The sequence below is a fragment of the Theobroma cacao genome, chromosome 8 (genome assembly GCF_000208745.1).
Source record: "Theobroma cacao cultivar B97-61/B2 chromosome 8, Criollo_cocoa_genome_V2, whole genome shotgun sequence".
NCBI classification, from domain to species: Eukaryota; Viridiplantae; Streptophyta; class Magnoliopsida; order Malvales; family Malvaceae; genus Theobroma; species Theobroma cacao.
In genome coordinates, this window is record NC_030857.1 from 6,234,536 (window position 1) to 6,253,539 (window position 19,004).

A 19,004-nucleotide genomic window follows, 5' to 3' on the forward strand; every position below is an offset into this window, starting at 1 on the left:
ATGCATTTCATCTCGCCACCCATTTGCATTCCATTTTAGGGTAAATAGGAGATAAAATAAAAATAATAATTAAGGAAATCTAGCGAAATTAAAAATTAAAGCCCAAAAGGATAATCTAAAAATGGTACCATTCATAGAACAGGCGTTCTGGGGGTGCTAATCCTTCCCCGGGCGTAACCGTACTCCCGAACTTAGATTTAGAAAAACGTAGACCAATTTAAAGTTATTTTCGGTGTGCTTAAAATTAATTTAAGGCTTTGTCTATTAGAATCGAGTCAATAGGTGCCCAATCGCACCTAGTAAAAAAAAAAAAGAGTTGGTGGCGACTCCTAGTTTAATTTCTTAATGAGTTTTCACATCTCACGTCTGGCGGTCGGGTTCCCGGACCCGCACGTTACGACAACTATTGTTTATCAATCTTTTAAAATTTTTAAAAAATATAAAAAAATACTGAAGTCAAATAATTTTTCTTATGTTTCATGTCAAGTAGTATTAAATAAATAATATATTTTTAAAATTTAATTAAAAGTATTGATATATCCTTCATTTTTACTGCTTAAAGTTGTCTAAAGATCGAATTATCCTTATGTTGAGAATACTAAGACTTTTAAAACTTGAGTTTGGCTCAACGTGACTTCAAGGAATTATATAATAAGTAAATAGTTTATTTTTTAGTATTTAATTAATTAAATAATATATTTTATTTATATATTTGAAATAATAATAATATTTTGTTTTCTTCTTTTTTGAAAGTTAAATATTTTGTTTTCACTTTACTATATGTAGACAGCTTATTTTGTCCAAGGTGTTTATTGAATTTTGAAAAAAAAAACAAATATTAAAAAAAAAGGGAAGAAAAACATGAAAAAGGGTAAGGATAGGTGAGCTTAAAATCTAAAAGAAAGGATTAAGTTACATTGAATCGAAACACAAGAAACGAATTTAAGAAGAAATACAACACATTGGATATAAATATAGCCAAGATCAATAAATGAGAGAAAATAATTTTTAGGTTTTCTTTGGGTTTTTTATTTTTTGAAATTTAAGATAATCGATTTAGTTTTAAAAAAACGGCACACTTAGAGGGAGAAGGGAATTGGAGCTTTATATCAAAAGCAAAAGGGTGCCGTTTTGCATTAAGTAAGGGGAGCTTTGTGGGCTGAATTTAATTGATCCGACTCACTCTTAGTATTTTGATCACTTGAATTCATTTCGATAGCTTTGGCTTAATAGCTTGGTTTATTTTTTAAATTTTGAATCCAATTAGGTGAGTTTTCTTTTTAGCATTTGTATTAAAGTGTTTTTTTTATTTAATGATCTTTGAATTATTTTTTTCTTATGATTTTTTATTTTTATTTTTTTTGAGTCATTTAAAAATTAGGACTCCAAGATGAAATTTCAAGAATATAAAAAACAGGTGGCTTTTTGGGAATTTTTAAGTGAGAAAATCTTTCAAAATTATGCCTTTGGAGATTTTAGAAGATTTTCAATATCAAAGATTTGCATTAATATTTAAATAAAGAAAAATAAAAAAGATAAAACATAAAATTAAATAAATAAAATTTCTGGAATCTAAGGATAGTAGAAGAGGTGTTTTTTTTATAGAATTTCTAGGTTAAGGAATTTTTCAAAATTATACTATTAGAGTTTTGAGAAATTTTTAATGTCATGAATATTTATTTATTTATTTATTTCGAAAAAATCTAAGCAAAAAAGAAATTATAAAAAAATAGAAAAGAGGTAAAGAAAATAAATTGAATATTGAAGTTATCAATCAAATGGATGTTGTGAGGGTGTTAATATCTTTCTTATACGTAAAGTAATCTGTTTTAGCTAAATAAAAAAAAATTGATGATGACTCTTCAACTAAACAGTTGAGTTTTATGACTCACACGTTATGACACTATATTTATTAAATGAAAAAATATATATGTTGGAAATGAATAATATCTCTTATGTCTATATATAATTTACTACAATTAATATGAATTTATTAAATGGATGAGTAATAAAGAATTGTACATAGAAAGTTAACAAAAAAAGGAAAGAAATTCTACACTATGTTATCATAAAACAAACAGTTGTATTTTGGTGTATTATCACATAAGATAGTTTTCAATTAAATTATTGAGAGAATATTGTCACTATCTAGTACTTAACATATAATTTTACTATAGCTTTAAGGAAGTTATTAGATGATTAAATAAAATAGTATTATGTTTTATTTAGGCTCCTTAATAAAAAGTATTAACACCTTCTACTACTAATGCATTATACACTTGGAGAGTTCATGTCACAGATTTCATATTATTAAACAATAAGATGGAGCTTATAAATAAAGATTTTTTTTCACTTAATATTCATATTTTTGGAGTTAAAAGTGTGAACATGTTATAAGTAATATTACAGTCTATCAAATTCTTCGTTGATATGAGACCCTTGTGAAATATATCAAAGTCGAGATAAGCTCGATCTAAAGTGAGTCGCTTTTTGTTATAAATGAAAAAGTAATTATACAATTAAGTGGAGGAGAATATCTTTTGAATTGAAAATATAAATTTATGTATTTATATATAATTGAGATTTCAATTAGTTAATGACTGTTTTAATATTTAATTTTTTTAACAAAAAAACTCTATTTCTAATTATTATTGTATAATGAAAATTGTACAAATTTATGTAAATGTAGAGGGAAGGAGAGAGATTATTAGAGAATGAAATTGTATAAGTGCCCCTTTTTGTTGTAGAGCTACGATTGATGGGCATAAATGGCTAAAATTGTATAGTTAATATGAAACGCACACCATATTTGATCTTGATCCGACGGTCAACGCTGGTTCAAAGTGGCATGAACCACACAAAAAACGGGGTCCAACTCTCAATTTTCTCACTGTCTCATCTCACGTTCAATTCTTCGAGCAAATTCATTCAAGCTTTCTCCCCTTACTCCAACGAAACTCACTTCTAGGTTTCCAGCAGACCCCTTTCCTTTGAAAAAAAAAGTCAAATACTCAAAAAAAAAAAGCCCTATTCCTGATGCGGGCTCAATGTACCTGGACACAGTCAGAAATGCTGAGACCACTTTCCTTTAAATTCCCAACAACATTCTTTACTTCCTCAAAGCATTTTCGAAAGGGTACTGATTCTCCTTTCTTCAGCACTAATAGGAGAATCAACAAGTGCCCATCTGTCATGGCCACCATTTCCACAGCTTCCAACCATAAAGGCCCTGTTTCTACTCAGGACGGGCCTGCCCAAATCACCCAGCAGCCGTCACAGGTAAGCACTAAAGACCATTTCTTTTTTTTTTTTTTTGTTGGTTATTGGAAATTTTTGTGGTTTTTGTGAATTGGGTATTGCCCTTTTTATCAGATGGTGATATAATAATTTCTAAGGTGGTGGTTGATTGACTTGGTTCTATGGATATTATTGTTCTCTGATAGGTTTGGTTTGGCTTTTGAAGAAAGGGGCTATCCTTTTTGCATGATTCATTTGTCTGATCATGATTTGGACCAAAGTTTGTTTCTTTATGAACTTTTTCTTTTTGCTGCATTTTTGTAGTGGAATTTTTTTGTTGAGGTGCATTTAGAGAATATCGAAACTTCTTGCTTTTAACCTTCTAACTGTGTGAACTGAATATTATGATATTCTTTACGAGTTTCAGGAAATAATTAGTGAGAATAACAAATTGAAAGCACTATCTTGTTGTTTTTCTGATGTTACATGGAAATGGTCGTCAAAATCCGATGTCAGGATAAATTTCTGAAATTATTAAAAAATGGGATTGCTGTTGCCATGCCTTTTTGATTTTACGGATTTGAGGAATGAGCAGTGTGGGATACAACTACTAAAGTGCATTTTGTTCTTGTCCTTCCCCTGATTATTATTGCCAGTTCCCACCTTAGATAGCTTTTTTTAAGAAACTAGCAATCATATCCGAGCTTCCAGTCATGTATTGACCTTTAAATTTATTACAGAAAATCTCAGGAGAACAGGAAACTTCATAATCTTTCTAGCATCAGGAATCTGTTGATGTATTAAGTTCATACAGACACCTGTTAGTACAATAAATATAGGGAAAGCAACCGTCTTATCTGGTCTTGAATCTATCACCATTTTGATATAGAGATTCGAGAATTTATTGAGTGTCAGTGTATGCTTATGGTTCCTCGTGTTCCTCCACACATTGATCTGCTCAAGCAACAATATATTCTTTGGTTAAATAGTTTGGGGCATAAAGTAATGGTCCTCTCCTTGAGTCCCAGATTTAATTTAAGAATAAATCATAATTTCCTTCCTATGTTAGAAAATCAATTGTGTGGCTGTTTTATCTCTTTTTTTTTTGTCTAGTAACCTTGTACATTTTGTCAGGTTGCAAAGCGATTGGAGAAGTTCAAGACTACAATTTTTACTCAGATGAGTATGCTTGCTATCAAGCATGGAGCAATAAACCTTGGCCAAGGCTTCCCCAACTTTGATGGTCCAGATTTTGTAAAAGACGCTGCAATTCAAGCCATCAAAGATGGGAAAAACCAATATGCCCGTGGATATGGAGTTCCTGACTTTAACAATGCCATAGCTGCTCGCTTCAAGAAGGATACTGGACTTGTGATTGACCCTGAGAAGGAAGTTACGGTTACTTCAGGGTGCACAGAAGCCATTGCTGCAACTATGTTAGGCTTAATTAATCCAGGTGATGAAGTGATCCTCTTTGCTCCATTTTATGATTCTTATGAAGCAACACTGTCCATGGCGGGTGCCAAAATAAAGTGCATCTCATTGCACCCTCCTGATTTTGCTGTTCCGATTGATGAGCTTAAGTCCAGTATTTCAAAGAATACTCGTGCCATTCTTATAAACACTCCACATAATCCCACTGGGAAGATGTTTACTCACAAGGAACTTGATATGATTGCATCGCTCTGCATTGAGAACGATGTATTGGTTTTTACTGATGAAGTTTATGATAAATTGGCTTTCGAAATGGATCACATTTCTATGGCATCCCTTCCTGGAATGTACGAGCGAACAGTAACTATGAATTCTTTGGGGAAGACATTCTCCCTAACAGGGTGGAAAATTGGGTGGGCAATAGCTCCACCACACTTGACTTGGGGAGTGCGGCAAGCACACTCATTCCTTACTTTTGCTACTTCCACTCCAATGCAGTGGGCGGCTGCAGTCGCTCTTAGAGCTCCAGATTCCTACTATGTCGAGCTAAAGAGAGATTATATGGCAAAGAAGGCAATTTTGGTAGAGGGGTTGGAGGATGTTGGTTTTAAGGTATTCCCATCGAGTGGAACATACTTTGTTGTGGTAGATCACACACCATTTGGTTTGGAGAATGATATTGTATTTTGTGAGTATCTGATCAAGGAAGTTGGAGTCGTGGCAATTCCTACCAGTGTATTTTACTTGAACCCAGAAGAAGGAAAGAATTTGGTGAGATTTACCTTCTGCAAGGATGAAGAAACTTTGAGGTCTGCAGTTGAGAGGATGAAGGAGAAGCTAAAGAAAAAGTAATTAAAAGGTGTGGAACTAGGTTATTTTGGCTAAGGTATGTCACTAGATTTGGCTTTGTTACACTACCGATTTGAGATTGAGTGAAGTTGTTGTCCTTCATAGCAATCTGAATTTAGGTTGAGTAATGATTTCAAAACAAACCTATAAATTTTATTTGAATAATAGAATACCCCTGAGGCCTTAGCTTAGTGAACATTGACCAATGACGATGATTGATGAATGAGTGTGCACTAGATTGTGTTTAACTTATAATTGAATTGAAATTCTACTGAAACATCCAATAACGGTTGTATCTTGTTATGGTCATTTCGATGCTTTATCTTCTTCCTCTATGAGATTCACGCCATTTTTTCTGCCCAAACATATATATTAAAGTACTGAAAAGCTATTTGGAGCTCAGTGAAATCCCTTGAACCTCTCTCTTTCTTTCATGCATGTATGCAGGTTCTATTTGAATACTGTCAACTAGCTAATCTTTCTCTCTCTCGTACTTAGCCAAGAAAAAAAGAAAAAGAAAGAAAGTAAATTTATTCCTTTCCTTGTTTTTATTCTCTCTCTCTCTCTCTCTCTCTCTCTCTATATATATATATATATATGTATGTATATAGGTTATATTGGCAATACCTATTGGGTTTGAGTCTTGAAGCCCATCATATGGCAAGCGAGGAGTATTTCTGCACTGTTTGCAATAAAAAATAAAGTCATATTTCCCTTTTTTTTTTTTTAATTCGGGTTGGTTAATTGCTTGACTTATGTGCGCAACTTCATGATTTTAGCCTTTGCTTCTATTACTGTGCCTAAATGAATCGGTTGAAACTAATCATTCGGGCAAGCAAAGAACACCAAGAGGAGAAACATAATCTTAGTAGCTAAAGAAAACAGAGAGAAACCTTGAGGAATAAATATGTCTTTTGCACATAAATAAAAAAGGTAAATACAAAAGCATTTTATTGGACCTAAAAATGTCAACCCCAGCTGAAGGTAAGTTAAGATTTCTCTTCCTCATCATCTATTTGTAAGCTCAAACGGTGGTTCCACTTTGCATACAGTCCCATTCGATAAGCCGGCAATGCTTGTTGATCCGCCTGAGTGCAACCTTCACCCCCAATGCTGCTGCACACCGGACTGTTCAATTGCAATGTTGCCGTACTGTTTCGTACATTTAACGACTCTGGACCTGGTTGACATCGATTTAACGTTTAACATTAGCATCTCTCCTCCATCCGGGTCACCCTTTGTTGCTCTCGAATGCCCACAAGCCTTAGAAAGAGGGAGAATTTCACCACTACTTTTCCATATACATCAGGCATCGCTCCAGGCACAGCAAGAACCTGACGCACCAATTTATAACAGGCACAGCAAGCTCCAGCTTGTTTTGCTCATCATAAAGTGAAACCAACCTCGAAATGATCGGCCTGCACCCTAAGTTGCCATCATCATCTTCCATTAAGATCCCAGGACGGATCTCAATTAGTTGATTCAACTTCAGGACCCTTGAGCAAGCTTCTTCCTGTAACACCACCTTTTAGTTCATCGATACCTGCTGCTGGCTTGTTGACATCAAAAGACCGGAGTATAGTATCTTTGGTTCCGAGGTAAAATCCCTTAACGGAATAGGAATTAACAATGTAATCACAACAATCTATGTTGCAGTTGAGCTGTGCAGAAATAGGCACAATTGGTGCAGCCTCAGCTCTAGTTCCCTTAATAAACTGTCGAATTGCTTCACAGCCTTATTTTCCTTAACGCAATCAACTTTGTTCTGAAGTATGATTATATCGTTAAGTCCCATAATTTCAAGCTCAACTAGGTGTTCAACAGTTTTGAGGTTGGGGACATTCTTCATTGGCAGCGATCAGAAGCAAGGCTCCATCCATCATTGCAGCCCCATTAGGCATTGTCGCCATCAAAATATCGTGTCCCAGTCAATCCACAAACGAGACATGCCTCACCAGCTTCATCTTATGATATTTATAATATGTCCAGGCGCATCACATATAGAGGACTATCTTCATCGTTATTACAGCCATAGGACTTGAAGCAAAAGGGTCGCGGGCACTCTTTATCTTGGCACTGGTAAATCTTTGCATTAGCATAGCCAAGCTTGATGGTGATGTTACGCTCGAGCTCGGTTTTGAATCGAACAGTTTTGACCACGGATATTGCTTTGACAAGGGTGGACTTGCCACGTGCCACATGACCAATGGTACCGATGTTAATTGTAGACTGGCGAGAAATGATTGCTGGTGAGAGTGGATGCAACGTTGTCACAACCATCTCGCTTAGATCCTGCTCCCTCAATTCTCCTTTCATTGTCATTGTTGCTACTACTTGTACTAACAAAAAATTTCAGATCTTCTATACAGATGTTCTTCTGCAGTACTCTTTCTTGGGATTTTTATGTCAAAGTGCTCGTTCTCTCCTCTCCTTCAGGTTGGTTTTTAGGAGTAAGTGGAGGTAACAGATGTTGGAATATATATGGTCCCAGAGGAGAAAGATACTAACCCAAAACAATTAAATTTAGGCAAAGAAACGCGTTAGTTATTTCTCCTTCATGCCAAATTTCTTGTGCCACAAGCATATTTAGATATTACTCGTGGTGGGTGAACGAGTTATTATCATTTAAAAATTTCTCTCCAAATTCTGGAGCCTTGATTACAAAGATTATCATAGCATTATAAGAAAGATGTTTCATTTGATGTTTCATATGTTTAATAAATTTGACTTGTACCCTGCCTCTATGTATCTGATATTCTTTTGTGAGGCAGTTCGTGTTATATTCCTACATTCCCATAAGTGTCTGAGTCTTTAACATGAACAATAATTTAAATTTTATTAAATATTCATTGCAAAATAATATTTTTAGTGAAAGTTATTCTATGCAATTAGAATTCCTATTTGTAAAATAAATAATCTTAATCATATTTATAATAAAAAATTGTCATAACACAGCAAAAACATATAAACCTCCACCTCTCTTCTTGCGTCCAGTACTCCTCCTTCGCCAGGGCTTGCAGACTTCAAGAGCAAAAGAAGAGCAAAAGAAGAAAAAAAACCTAAGAATTGTACAATGGCTAAAGATAAGCCGCTTGAGGTTCTAAACATGCTAGACTCAGCAAAAACTCAACTATACCACTTCAAAGCGGTGATAATTTCTGGCATGGGTTTTTTCACCGATGCCTACGATCTTTTCTGCATCTCTCTGGTCACCAAGCTCCTTGGCCGGATATATTACCACGTTGATGGCTCACCAAAGCCTGGAACTTTGCCGCCTAACGTAGCTGCTGCTGTTAATGGGGTTGCCCTTTGCGGAACCCTAGCTGGACAACTTTTCTTCGGGTGGCTCGGTGACAAGCTAGGAAGGAAACGAGTTTACGGCATAACCCTTATGCTTATGATGATCTGTTCCGTTGCCTCGGGCCTTTCTTTTGGTAGTTCTCCTAAGACTGTAATGGGAACCCTGTGTTTTTTCAGGTTTTGGCTTGGTTTTGGTATTGGAGGGGACTATCCGTTGTCTGCTACAATAATGGCCGAGTATTCTAGCAAGAAAACTCGCGGGGCTTTTATTGCAGCGGTTTTTGCAATGCAAGGGTTTGGGATTCTTGCTGGGGGATCTGTGGCTATAGTTGTCACATCAATCTTCCGGGCAATTTACAAATCTCCAGCTTATTCAGTGGATCCGCTTGGTTCAACCGTGCCCCAAGCTGACTATGTATGGAGGATTATTCTCATGTTTGGCGCTTTGCCAGCTGCTTTGACATATTATTGGCGGATGAAGATGCCAGAGACACCTCGTTACACTGCTTTAGTTGCCAAAGATGAAGAGAAAGCTCTTGGAGATATATCAAAGGTTCTGAACGTAGAAGTGCAGGCAGAGAAGGAGACGGCTGAGCACAGGGTTATTCAGAAAGGAAACTCTTTCGGGTTATTTTCGAAAGAATTTCTTCATCGACATGGATTGCACTTGTTGGGGACAGCAAGCACTTGGTTTTTGTTAGATATTGCTTACTATAGCCAGAATCTGTTTCAAAAAGATATTTTTAGTGCTGTAGGTTGGCTTCCAGCAGCTAAAACCATGAGCGCACTGGACGAGCTATACAAGATTGCTAGAGCTCAAACACTGATTGCACTCTGCGGCACAGTTCCTGGATATTGGTTCACAGTGCTCCTAATTGATTACATTGGCCGTTTCACAATTCAATTGATTGGATTTTTCTTCATGACTGTCTTCATGTTTGCACTGGCCATTCCTTATCATCACTGGACTCTGAAAGAAAACAACATTGGTTTTGTTGTAATGTATGGACTCACATTCTTTTTTGCCAATTTTGGGCCCAATAGTACCACTTTTGTAGTGCCAGCGGAGATCTTTCCAGCCAGGTTCCGGTCCACCTGCCATGGTATTTCTGCTGCTGCAGGGAAGGCTGGTGCCATAGTTGGGGCTTTTGGCTTCTTGTATGCATCACAGAATCAGGACAAGTCTAAGGCTGATCCAGGCTTTCCGGCTGGAATTGGAATGAGAAATTCTCTCATGGTACTAGGCGTGATTAATGTTTTTGGATTAGTTTTAACATTCTTAGTGCCAGAGCCGAAGGGAAGATCGTTAGAGGAGATTTCAGGGGAGAATGAAGAAGGTAATCAAGAACAATCCAGGACTGGAGCTCAATCTGTCTAGCAAGGTCCTCAAAAGAATTGGTTTCTTTCATCTCTTCAGCTTTTATTTGCATTTTTTATGCTGAGCAATTGTTACTGTAAGGGGTTGTAAGGCTACATTATACATAATTAAGAGATTGTTTTCCAATATCCATTCCCAAATTTACATTGCGTCTCTTCATTTATTAATTTGTTTATTGATCAGCTTCTTGCATTAAGGGTAACAGTAATAACCTTCAAGTGTCCACATCACAGTTTAAAATCCCATAAAAAATACAAACATTGAGCTTCTTGCATTAAGATGTGTGGGGGATATTAAGGGCGTGAGATTTTGAGATAAATGATGAAATAAATGTCATGATTCAATATCTATATGTATATATGTAGAAAGTCTTAGCTAATTTTTGCCAGTAAAATCTTTTGCTAAATGCTAGTTGTAATTGTACCAAGAACCTAGAATTGAGGTCCATCAACAACGGAGGATTTAAGAGAAAAGGGAGGAGAAATACCCTTCATTGTCTAACCCAGTCATCGGATTAGTACATCCTGGTTGGTGTTTGTAGTCACAATCAATAATTGACATCCTCTCCGTCAAGCTCACCAGCAAATGAAGTACTCTATTAATCAGAGTTGAATTAAAAACCTCAGTGGGGTTTTATTATTGCATCAAATATTTCTATATTGTTGACAGGTCATCCTGATCTTGTTAACTATATTTTCTCACCACAGTGTTAAAGATCTACATTGTGTTCTCCTATCAGTAATGAAGCAAAATTGTTATATTTGATAAACTAATAATTATTATAATCAGCATAAATACAAGTAATTTTACTGTCCGTGAGCTGACTTATCAGTTTCTGCTAGAAACGATTGAGCAATGACAAGATTGCATTAAAGAACTTGACAATGGTATCGGCTAGCAGGCCAGAAACAGATATTTGCTATAGGAAGCAGGCTAGCTGCAACAACATGGTTGACTATTTGGAGGAGCAAATTAAATTGAAGGCAGGTACAAATTTAAAGCTGTCAAGTCACTGTCTCAAGTTAACAATGAAGGATGGGCTTGCTGCTATATATCGTGACTAGAGTACTACAGAGAGCAATTCATCAAACTTTATTTTATGTTGCTTATCTTGTTTTACATCTATCTTGCAAATATGGGAAGTAAGCTTGTAGGAAAGCGAAAAAGAAAAAAAAAGGGTCCAATTTATTGTCTGAGACAGAGCATGTTGTAGGAGTTTAAGTGATATACTGATTTATCATATTTAAATTTAGATGATTTATTTATATATATAGACAAGTTTAGGTTCAGCAGCACCAGGAAAATTCTTTGTAGTTTTGCATCACAACCTTTTTGCGATGGAGAAAATTATGAACAAAAACTTCTGAGATTAATCAAGAAACTGGTAAAGGGTATATAATGAGAAGTTCCTTCTCTAAACTTGACACATTACCCTTCATTTTTTAGATCCAATCTCAGCATTTGAGATTAAATTGAACTTGAAATGACCTGTTAAAATTCATATGAAATAAAACAAGAAACAAGATGTGATCCAATTGCAGTACCTTACTAATCTATTCTAATTAATATGTGTAGTATCTTATTTGCCATGATTTCTAAGCAAGTTAGAGACAAGCTTTTGTGTTAATTGGCAAAGCTTTCACCATTGATCAAATAAAATTGGTAAGAGTCAGAGTCAGTGCGTGCTAGCTACGTGAAAATTACAGGTACTTGCATTTAGGTAGTAGTATTAACTAAAATTTGTTGTCATGTGTCTTTCTGGATTCCATTGAACTTCCTAATGGAATTAGAAAATCGATTGAGGAACAGGAACTTGTCTCGATAGTAAAAAGGAAATTCTGAAAATTTTAAATCCCAGATTTAAGGCTTACAATATTTGAATTTAGTTCAATTTTATGTTGATTTTATTTATTTCTTCTATGGATGTACTATTTTCATATATACCGAAACTTAATTGATTGTGAATATAACATAAGGAAAAAAAAAAAAAACAGAAAGGAAGCTGATTGTGCTATACAAATTGGTCATTCTTTTCTTACCTAATAACCTAAACAATTCCTTAATCTCTTGAGCTTATGATATCGAAATCTCTTTTGGTTTTTCGAGAAGCAAAATTTTGGTACAGATATTGGCTTTGATAATCTTTAGTTTGGAGGTATACTACATCTTTTTAAATGATGAACCTTTCTTTACTGGTAGTAGAGTTGATGCCAGGAGGGCAGCCTAAAGCCTACTACGTCCTAATCAAAACGAGGAAATAGATTATTCAATGTTTTCTTTTTCCGGATCTTTTATGAACAAGTTGAGGATGGGTCTTGGGATACCATTGAGGAACATGTATTTAATTTCTTAATTTAAAACCTTCTCTTCAACTAATCCACATGATCCAAGCATTTTGGGTAATCATTGATACAAGATAATTGTTCCTTTCTAGAAGGAGAGGTTGTAATTAGTATTTAGTCCCCAAGTTAATTGGGATGATTTTTCTGTCAGCTTTTGTCAAGGTTTTTGGGATATGGAAAAATAGTGTGTTTTATCTCTCATTATGTTTTATTTTTAAAGTAGGTTTAATTTTAACTGTTTCTAATGATAATATTTTGTTTGTTAATAAATTAAATTCATATTATTTATTGGAAGAAGAGAGATAAGAATGAGCTTTTAGCTCTTAAATTGGACATATGTAAAACATATGATAAGGGTTGAATGGAATTTTTTAGAGCAAATGCTAATCAATTACACAAGGTATTCATCATCATCTTAACAAGCAGGGGTGGAAAGTGTGATGAGTGGTGAGGAAGAAATATCTTCTTTTCTATGGTTGCTAATGCCATGCTTCCACATAGATAGAATGGGTTTTTGGGATCCTGGGTTCCTAATGAAGTTGTTGATACTATTTGTAATATACCTATTTATTCAAGTGTTCATGAAGATAAATATCAATTGGCTAGAACAGAACAAGAGAAAGTACAGCCCCCAATTTTTAAATTCTTATGGTAATACACCAATTTCGAAACAAATGCTTAAAAAGCTTTCAAGAGTAGCAAGTTGCTACCAAAACTTATGGAAATGTGTTACAAAGTCATTGCAAGTTGCATGTATGTTGCGTCTTTCAGTATGCCATGAATTGACTTCTTGTGTCTGTTATGCTAGATGCAAAAGGAGGCGCTTGATCATTTATTTATTAAGTACCCGTTTGTGTCAGAGTGTGGTTTACTTCTTTAAATGTTGATTTAAATGTTCATAATATGCTTGAATGGCTTAAGATGGTTTGCTTTAGGGATATGTGTAAGAGGTCTAATCATGATTTGCATATTATGAAATGTATTACGGTGTAGGCTATTTGGCTTGAGCGTAATACTGATGTTTTTCCGATACCATGCACTTGATCTGGAGGCTTTTAGCATCCTTGATTCATTCTTTGATGAAAGATAATTATGAAGATATTAATGCCAATTTTTTCCAGGGTATAGGAGCTGGAATAGATGAAGATGCGGGGGAGATATTAGCTCTCTTGACCCGATGAGCTAAGGAAAACACTTGGTACATCATGGTTAATGGTGCTGTCTCTTGCAAATTGAAAAGAATCGCACGACCTGCTGTCCTATTTGACAGTGATCCTCTTTTGGCAGAACCAATTGGTCTCGGTGCAAGGTGCAGCTTTGCAAGGCTTGTGGGCAAGGGTGATGGTGTTAACCAACTCAGTCTCAGTCTCTCTGCTTTCCATTATTAAACCTGATGCAAGATGCCCATTTTATTAGGTTTTTTTGTCCCATTCAAGAGAAGTTGGATCACTATGTTCAGCTTTATAGAAATAATACTTCATGTGTGTATATCAGTAGAAATGAAAACTATGTGGCTCATAATATAGCTAAATGGGATTTATCTACTAATCTAGATGGGAAGTGGGATCTTGTAACCCCCTTGCAGATCTCAAACAACATCTCCAGCGGGAATTACTTTGTATGTCTGCATAATTTGTTGAATGAATGATCTTATTTTCAGCCCCCACCAACCCCACAACAACCCCCATCCCCCAAAAAAAAAAAATTGATTGGGCATTCAAACCCCTGAGAGGAATGAAGCATATCCAGGATATTTTATTACACAATTTACTTACTATCAATATTGGCAATAGTCCAAAGGCAAAAGTACATAGTAGGTGATGGAGAATCAAGTTGCACTACCGGCTTTTCGGCTATGAAAAGTATAAATATATTGACTATTGACAACAATGTTGCATGCATTAAATTATTTAATTAGTTTATTCATTTTACCCCAAACAATTTCTGATGGTTTGATCACTTCGTTGCTTGTGACATCATTTCACTGAAGTTAGCCTCCAAGGTGGGAGCCTGCAAAAGTTGACAGAAACCATGTTCAATGTATTCAAAGATGTATAAAACCAAGATCTGCTTTTTTTTAAAAAAAAAAATTTATCTGTAAAATATATGCAAAGATGTTAGTTCATATTTAACTATTTGAAGAAGCGGTAGCATTGATTATTAGAAGTCTAATGATCTGAAAACCCATTTAGTAAACATGGTAACATATCAAATGGCATAAAGCAAATCAGGAATATGTTTCCCTTTTGTTTTTTCCCCTCTCTTTATGGCAAATAAAGTTGATGCATTTGAAAATCTCACACATGTCAGATTAATTAGTAAATGCAAAAATAATTGCAAATACAACATATAAGCTGACAAAAAAGATAGCAATTGTCATCAAATAAAAAACAGTACGGACTTGAGAAATTTCCAATGACAAGACCTAGTTCTCAATTTTTCCTATGAACATGGGCGGTCCAACTGTTATATGTTCATAGTTCCTTTTTTTGCATTAACAAGTCTTCAAGGAATTCAATTCCCTCATCTACCATCTCCAATCATAATTCCGCATCAAACCCAAAATTTACTCTATAATTTCTTCATGTCACCAATTGATTATTAGGAGTAGTTTATGGTTTATTACTCCGAAGAGAAATCCCACTTTCCATCGCCCACGTGACACCCCATCGGATCTCAACCGTCCAAAAGTGAATCATCGAATCATATATAGGTCAACGACGATGGGACTATGGAGTAGTTTGATTTAGGAATATTGGGATATAGGGAAGCGTTTCTCAATGAAAATGTTAAAAAAAAAACAAAAAAAAAACTAAAACTTTGTGAAAACAGCTGATGGCAGATGCCGGTCCTGCCTGCCACAGTAAAGCGAAAAGGGTCCGAATATAGATCCGACGACTACATCTTCCCGTCAAGACCGGGCCTTTCGACTTCAATCCAACGGCTATTAACTCACCATTCATCCCAGCCATCGGATCTCCATCCAACGGCATAAGTTGAATCTGCACCACACCCTTCCTCCACCATTACACCATAAATATATATGAAAGGGCCCAGTCTGAGTCTCCAGATTCTCTCTTTTCTCTCCCAAAACAAAAAAAAAGGAAGTAACAAAAAACCCTCGAAAAATTTTAAAAGAAATACCCTCTCTCTTTCTCTGATAGTGCTAACGTGCGCGGTTTAGAAGCAGGCGCTGGTTTAACGTGCGCTGCCTGAGATGTCGCCGGCGGCATCAAGAACAACGGTTGTGATAAGAATCTCACGGTACAGGAAAGATCAGTGCTGGTAAGGTTAGTTTAATCAGACGGTTCCCGTAATTTTGGGGTGGGACCCAACAAGGAAAAAAAAAAGGAAAGAAGAAGAGGAATGGAGGGCCAAAAGAGCCAGGCGAAGCTAACACGAACCCAGTCGTCGTTGCTCCGTTCATCACCAACCGTCCGATCATCCATCCAGAGTCTGTCTTCCATCAGCGAAGGTGACTTTATCAAAGACCAAGAAGAAAAAGACGACCACCACCACCACCGAGAATCGTTTCTCAAAGACGAGAAAAAAAAGAAACCGCCCCCAAAGAAATCATCGTCTATGACACCGAGAAATATTCCGGTCCGGTTCAACCCGGTTTTCGCCATGGCCTCAATCTCTTTCTTCACTTTTTTCTCTTTCATCTTCTTCTTTTGCTTTTATCTTAAAAGAGAAGAAATTCCCACATCCGAAAACCTCTTGTTAGCCTTAATCTTCGTCGCTATAACCCTTTTTTTCGCTTCGAAAAACAAAGCTTTAATCAACCAAGGCATTGCTTGTTTCAAAGAAAGACTCCACCTTTCAAGAGCCAATTCGAAGCCTGTCCAATGGTTCATTGGAGAAAACCAATGTAACGAAAACTACAACAAGAGCAAAGAAAAAGAAAGGCTTCTGCCTGTTGTGAGAGAAGGGGTGGAGTTTTATAGCAATGGCGATTTTTATGAAGGTGAATTTCATAAGGGAAAATGTAACGGGAGTGGGGTCTATAACTATTTTGTGAAAGGGAGATATGAAGGGGATTGGGTAGAAGGGAGATATGATGGGTACGGAGTGGAGAGTTGGAGTAGAGGGAGTAGATATAGAGGGCAATATAGACAGGGTTTAAGGCATGGATTTGGGGTGTATAGGTTTTATACAGGGGATTCTTATGCTGGTGAATGGTGTAATGGGCAAAGTCATGGTGTTGGTGTTCAGACTTGTGCTGACGGAAGTTGCTATATTGGGGAATTCAAGTCTGGGGTTAAACATAGACTTGGCTGCTACCATTTCAGGTATGAAAAATTCTTGGGCCTTAACTTTTTTTCTTTCTTCTGGGATGGTGAACTTTGAGTGAAAGGTGGATTTTTTATTTAGCTTTATGGGTTGAATTTCTTAAATTTATGTTATTAGTTTCTTTTAAAGTTTCACCATTAAATATTCATGATTGATTTTAAGGAGAACGGCATTGTGGTCTTATATTGCACTTTTGACTCAGAGCTTTGCTCTGTTTCCATAGATGTGTTGAGTGTTTATTTTTAAATCTTCACCATTAATGTTTGGCGTTTATTTTTAAATCTTCAAGTTTGGTATGAAGGGAGATATACTGTGAGAGTTATTGAACTTTTACTTTATTATTTTGCAGTTGTTTTTTTTTTCTTTTAATATAATTTTACCTTTTCTACTTTCAGAATTATGATGAGTTCAGTATATATCCAGCTCAATTCAGTTGCATTTAACTTTTCCAGTAGCTTTCCCAAATTCAATTGTATTTTTTACATTGAAGTCTTCACTCAGAAGTCTTCACTCAGAAATATGGTTAATGCTGCCTGATGATTGGTCATGGATCCTTTCTGTCTTTGGATTCAATGAATAAAAGCACAGAGAGAAAATTAATTTCCTTTATGAATGTTCAATACTTTGTGTAGGTTATTGTTCTTCTATCGAATATCTTCCTTTATATTCATTGTGAAATTTATTTTTTATTAAGGGAGTATAATTTGGATTTTCTAGGTTTAGGTAAATCATTTCTATTCTATTAAAGATACGTAATTGTGATCTTTATAAATTTGATATTGGTGTTGTAGGAACGGGGACAAATATGGTGGAGAATATTTTGGAGACAAAATGCATGGATTTGGTGTTTATCACTTTGCTAACGGCCACTGTTACGAGGGATCGTGGCATGAAGGTCGAAAGCAAGGGTACGGCATGTATACTTTCCGGAGTGGTGACATAAGATGTGGTGAGTGGGACGCCGGCACCCTTAAAACCCCTCTACCCCCTCTAACTGATGCAGTCCTTCGAGCAGTTCAGGTATTTTATTTGATTTAGATGGCTTCTTTAATGTATTTACCTTCTTTCTTAATAGGCCATAAAAACTGGTGCTCTGTTCCTTAATTTCTTGTGATAATTTTTTGGGTCTGCAGGCTGCTAGAAAAACAGCAGCGAATGCTATTAACCTTCGTCGGTTGGATGAACCAGTGAATAAGGCAGTTCTGGCTGCAAATAGGGCAGCAGCTGCTGCTAGGGTCGCTGCGGTCAGAGCTGTTCAGAACCAGATGGATGGCAAATTTTGTGATACAGATGTTTAAGTGATTAGCAGTGCTTGAAAATGTAAATTTTTTTTTTAAAACTAATTTTATGTACTCGAAGAGGTCACCCTGGTGAGCAAAAGCTCATTGGAGGTTGAGAGATTATGTTTGAGGTTTCATTGATCACACTGTAACTTGTAAATAACTCTTGTATATCAATGGAAGGTCAGTTTTCAGCAGGTGTGTCTTTTCCTTTACATGTCCATCCTTTTCTAGATAAGCTTTTTTTTTATGTATGTGGGGCTGATTGAACTGGCTCCATTATTTTGCATTTCCCCGCAGTAATGAGATTATTGGTTTGATCCCAGCCTGTCTCTCGTATAATGGTTATGATCAATAACATCGACCGACTAAAAATTTGAATGTCTGTTTCTGCAAATTTTGGACGTCATCTCTTCTTTCTGGTACTGGCTGATGGCTACGTGTTTCAAAAGAAGAAGATGGCGTTTACAGAAAACAAGAAATCTAAGATAAAAATCTCCTGAAATCCATATTTGAGGTGAAAATTCATCTTGGATGTCCTTTCTAAGCTTTCCCTGGAAACTGATAGCTTTTCAATCCAGATATTCCGACAAAGGGTCTTGATATCATTCCGTTTATAGTTTATGGTTAACAATGCAGATGGTAGGCATTTGCTATCGCTGTTTGTGTACGAACAACATACGTGCCCATGTCATGGAATGTCGACAAGATGGGAAAGATCTGGGCGCCATAACACTTTGCCAAACCCATTAGTCAATTACCACCTTTCCAAATATGCATCCTAAACATCTCAAAACAGTGATAAGCTTTAAATTCCTAAAACAAAAACTTGGCCGTCTTGTTTTGTCCCCAGAAACACGAAGTGACAAGCTTTTATGTTTAGATTAAAGA

At 35.9% G+C, this 19,004-nt stretch overlaps 3 protein-coding genes and 1 pseudogene across 3 annotated transcripts; 3 read left to right on the forward strand and 1 right to left on the reverse strand.

Moving 5' to 3' along the window:
• Positions 2,868-5,922, forward strand: LOC18592299 (probable N-succinyldiaminopimelate aminotransferase DapC). Its single transcript, XM_007018941.2, has 2 exons — positions 2,868-3,279; positions 4,372-5,922. Exons 1-2 carry the CDS (start codon positions 3,037-3,039, stop codon positions 5,521-5,523), a joined length of 1,395 nt encoding a protein of 464 aa, XP_007019003.2. The 5' UTR covers positions 2,868-3,036; the 3' UTR covers positions 5,524-5,922.
• Positions 6,273-8,203, reverse strand: LOC18592300 (annotated as a pseudogene).
• Positions 8,594-10,282, forward strand: LOC18592301 (inorganic phosphate transporter 1-4). The gene has a single exon (XM_007018945.2). It carries the CDS (start codon positions 8,594-8,596, stop codon positions 10,196-10,198), a length of 1,605 nt encoding a protein of 534 aa, XP_007019007.1. The 3' UTR covers positions 10,199-10,282.
• LOC18592302 lies at positions 15,613-18,310 on the forward strand. Its single transcript, XM_007018946.2, has 3 exons — positions 15,613-16,832; positions 17,625-17,853; positions 17,967-18,310. The coding sequence occupies exons 1-3, from the start codon at positions 15,907-15,909 to the stop codon at positions 18,129-18,131; spliced, it is 1,320 nt and encodes a 439-aa protein (XP_007019008.2). The 5' UTR covers positions 15,613-15,906; the 3' UTR covers positions 18,132-18,310.

What these genes read in the sequence shown, in the direction of transcription:
- LOC18592299 (XM_007018941.2), top strand. Translation starts at nt 3,037, where the DNA reads ATGCGGGCTCAATGTACCTGGACACAGTCAGAAATGCTGAGACCACTT. An exon ending in TCACCCAGCAGCCGTCACAG is followed by an intron (nt 3,280 to 4,371) that starts GTAAGCACTAAA and finishes ACATTTTGTCAG; the next exon opens with GTTGCAAAGCGATTGGAGAA.
- LOC18592301 (XM_007018945.2), top strand. Translation starts at nt 8,594, where the DNA reads ATGGCTAAAGATAAGCCGCTTGAGGTTCTAAACATGCTAGACTCAGCA.
- LOC18592302 (XM_007018946.2), top strand. Translation starts at nt 15,907, where the DNA reads ATGGAGGGCCAAAAGAGCCAGGCGAAGCTAACACGAACCCAGTCGTCG. An exon ending in CTTGGCTGCTACCATTTCAG is followed by an intron (nt 16,833 to 17,624) that starts GTATGAAAAATT and finishes TTGGTGTTGTAG; the next exon opens with GAACGGGGACAAATATGGTG. An exon ending in CAGTCCTTCGAGCAGTTCAG is followed by an intron (nt 17,854 to 17,966) that starts GTATTTTATTTG and finishes TTGGGTCTGCAG; the next exon opens with GCTGCTAGAAAAACAGCAGC.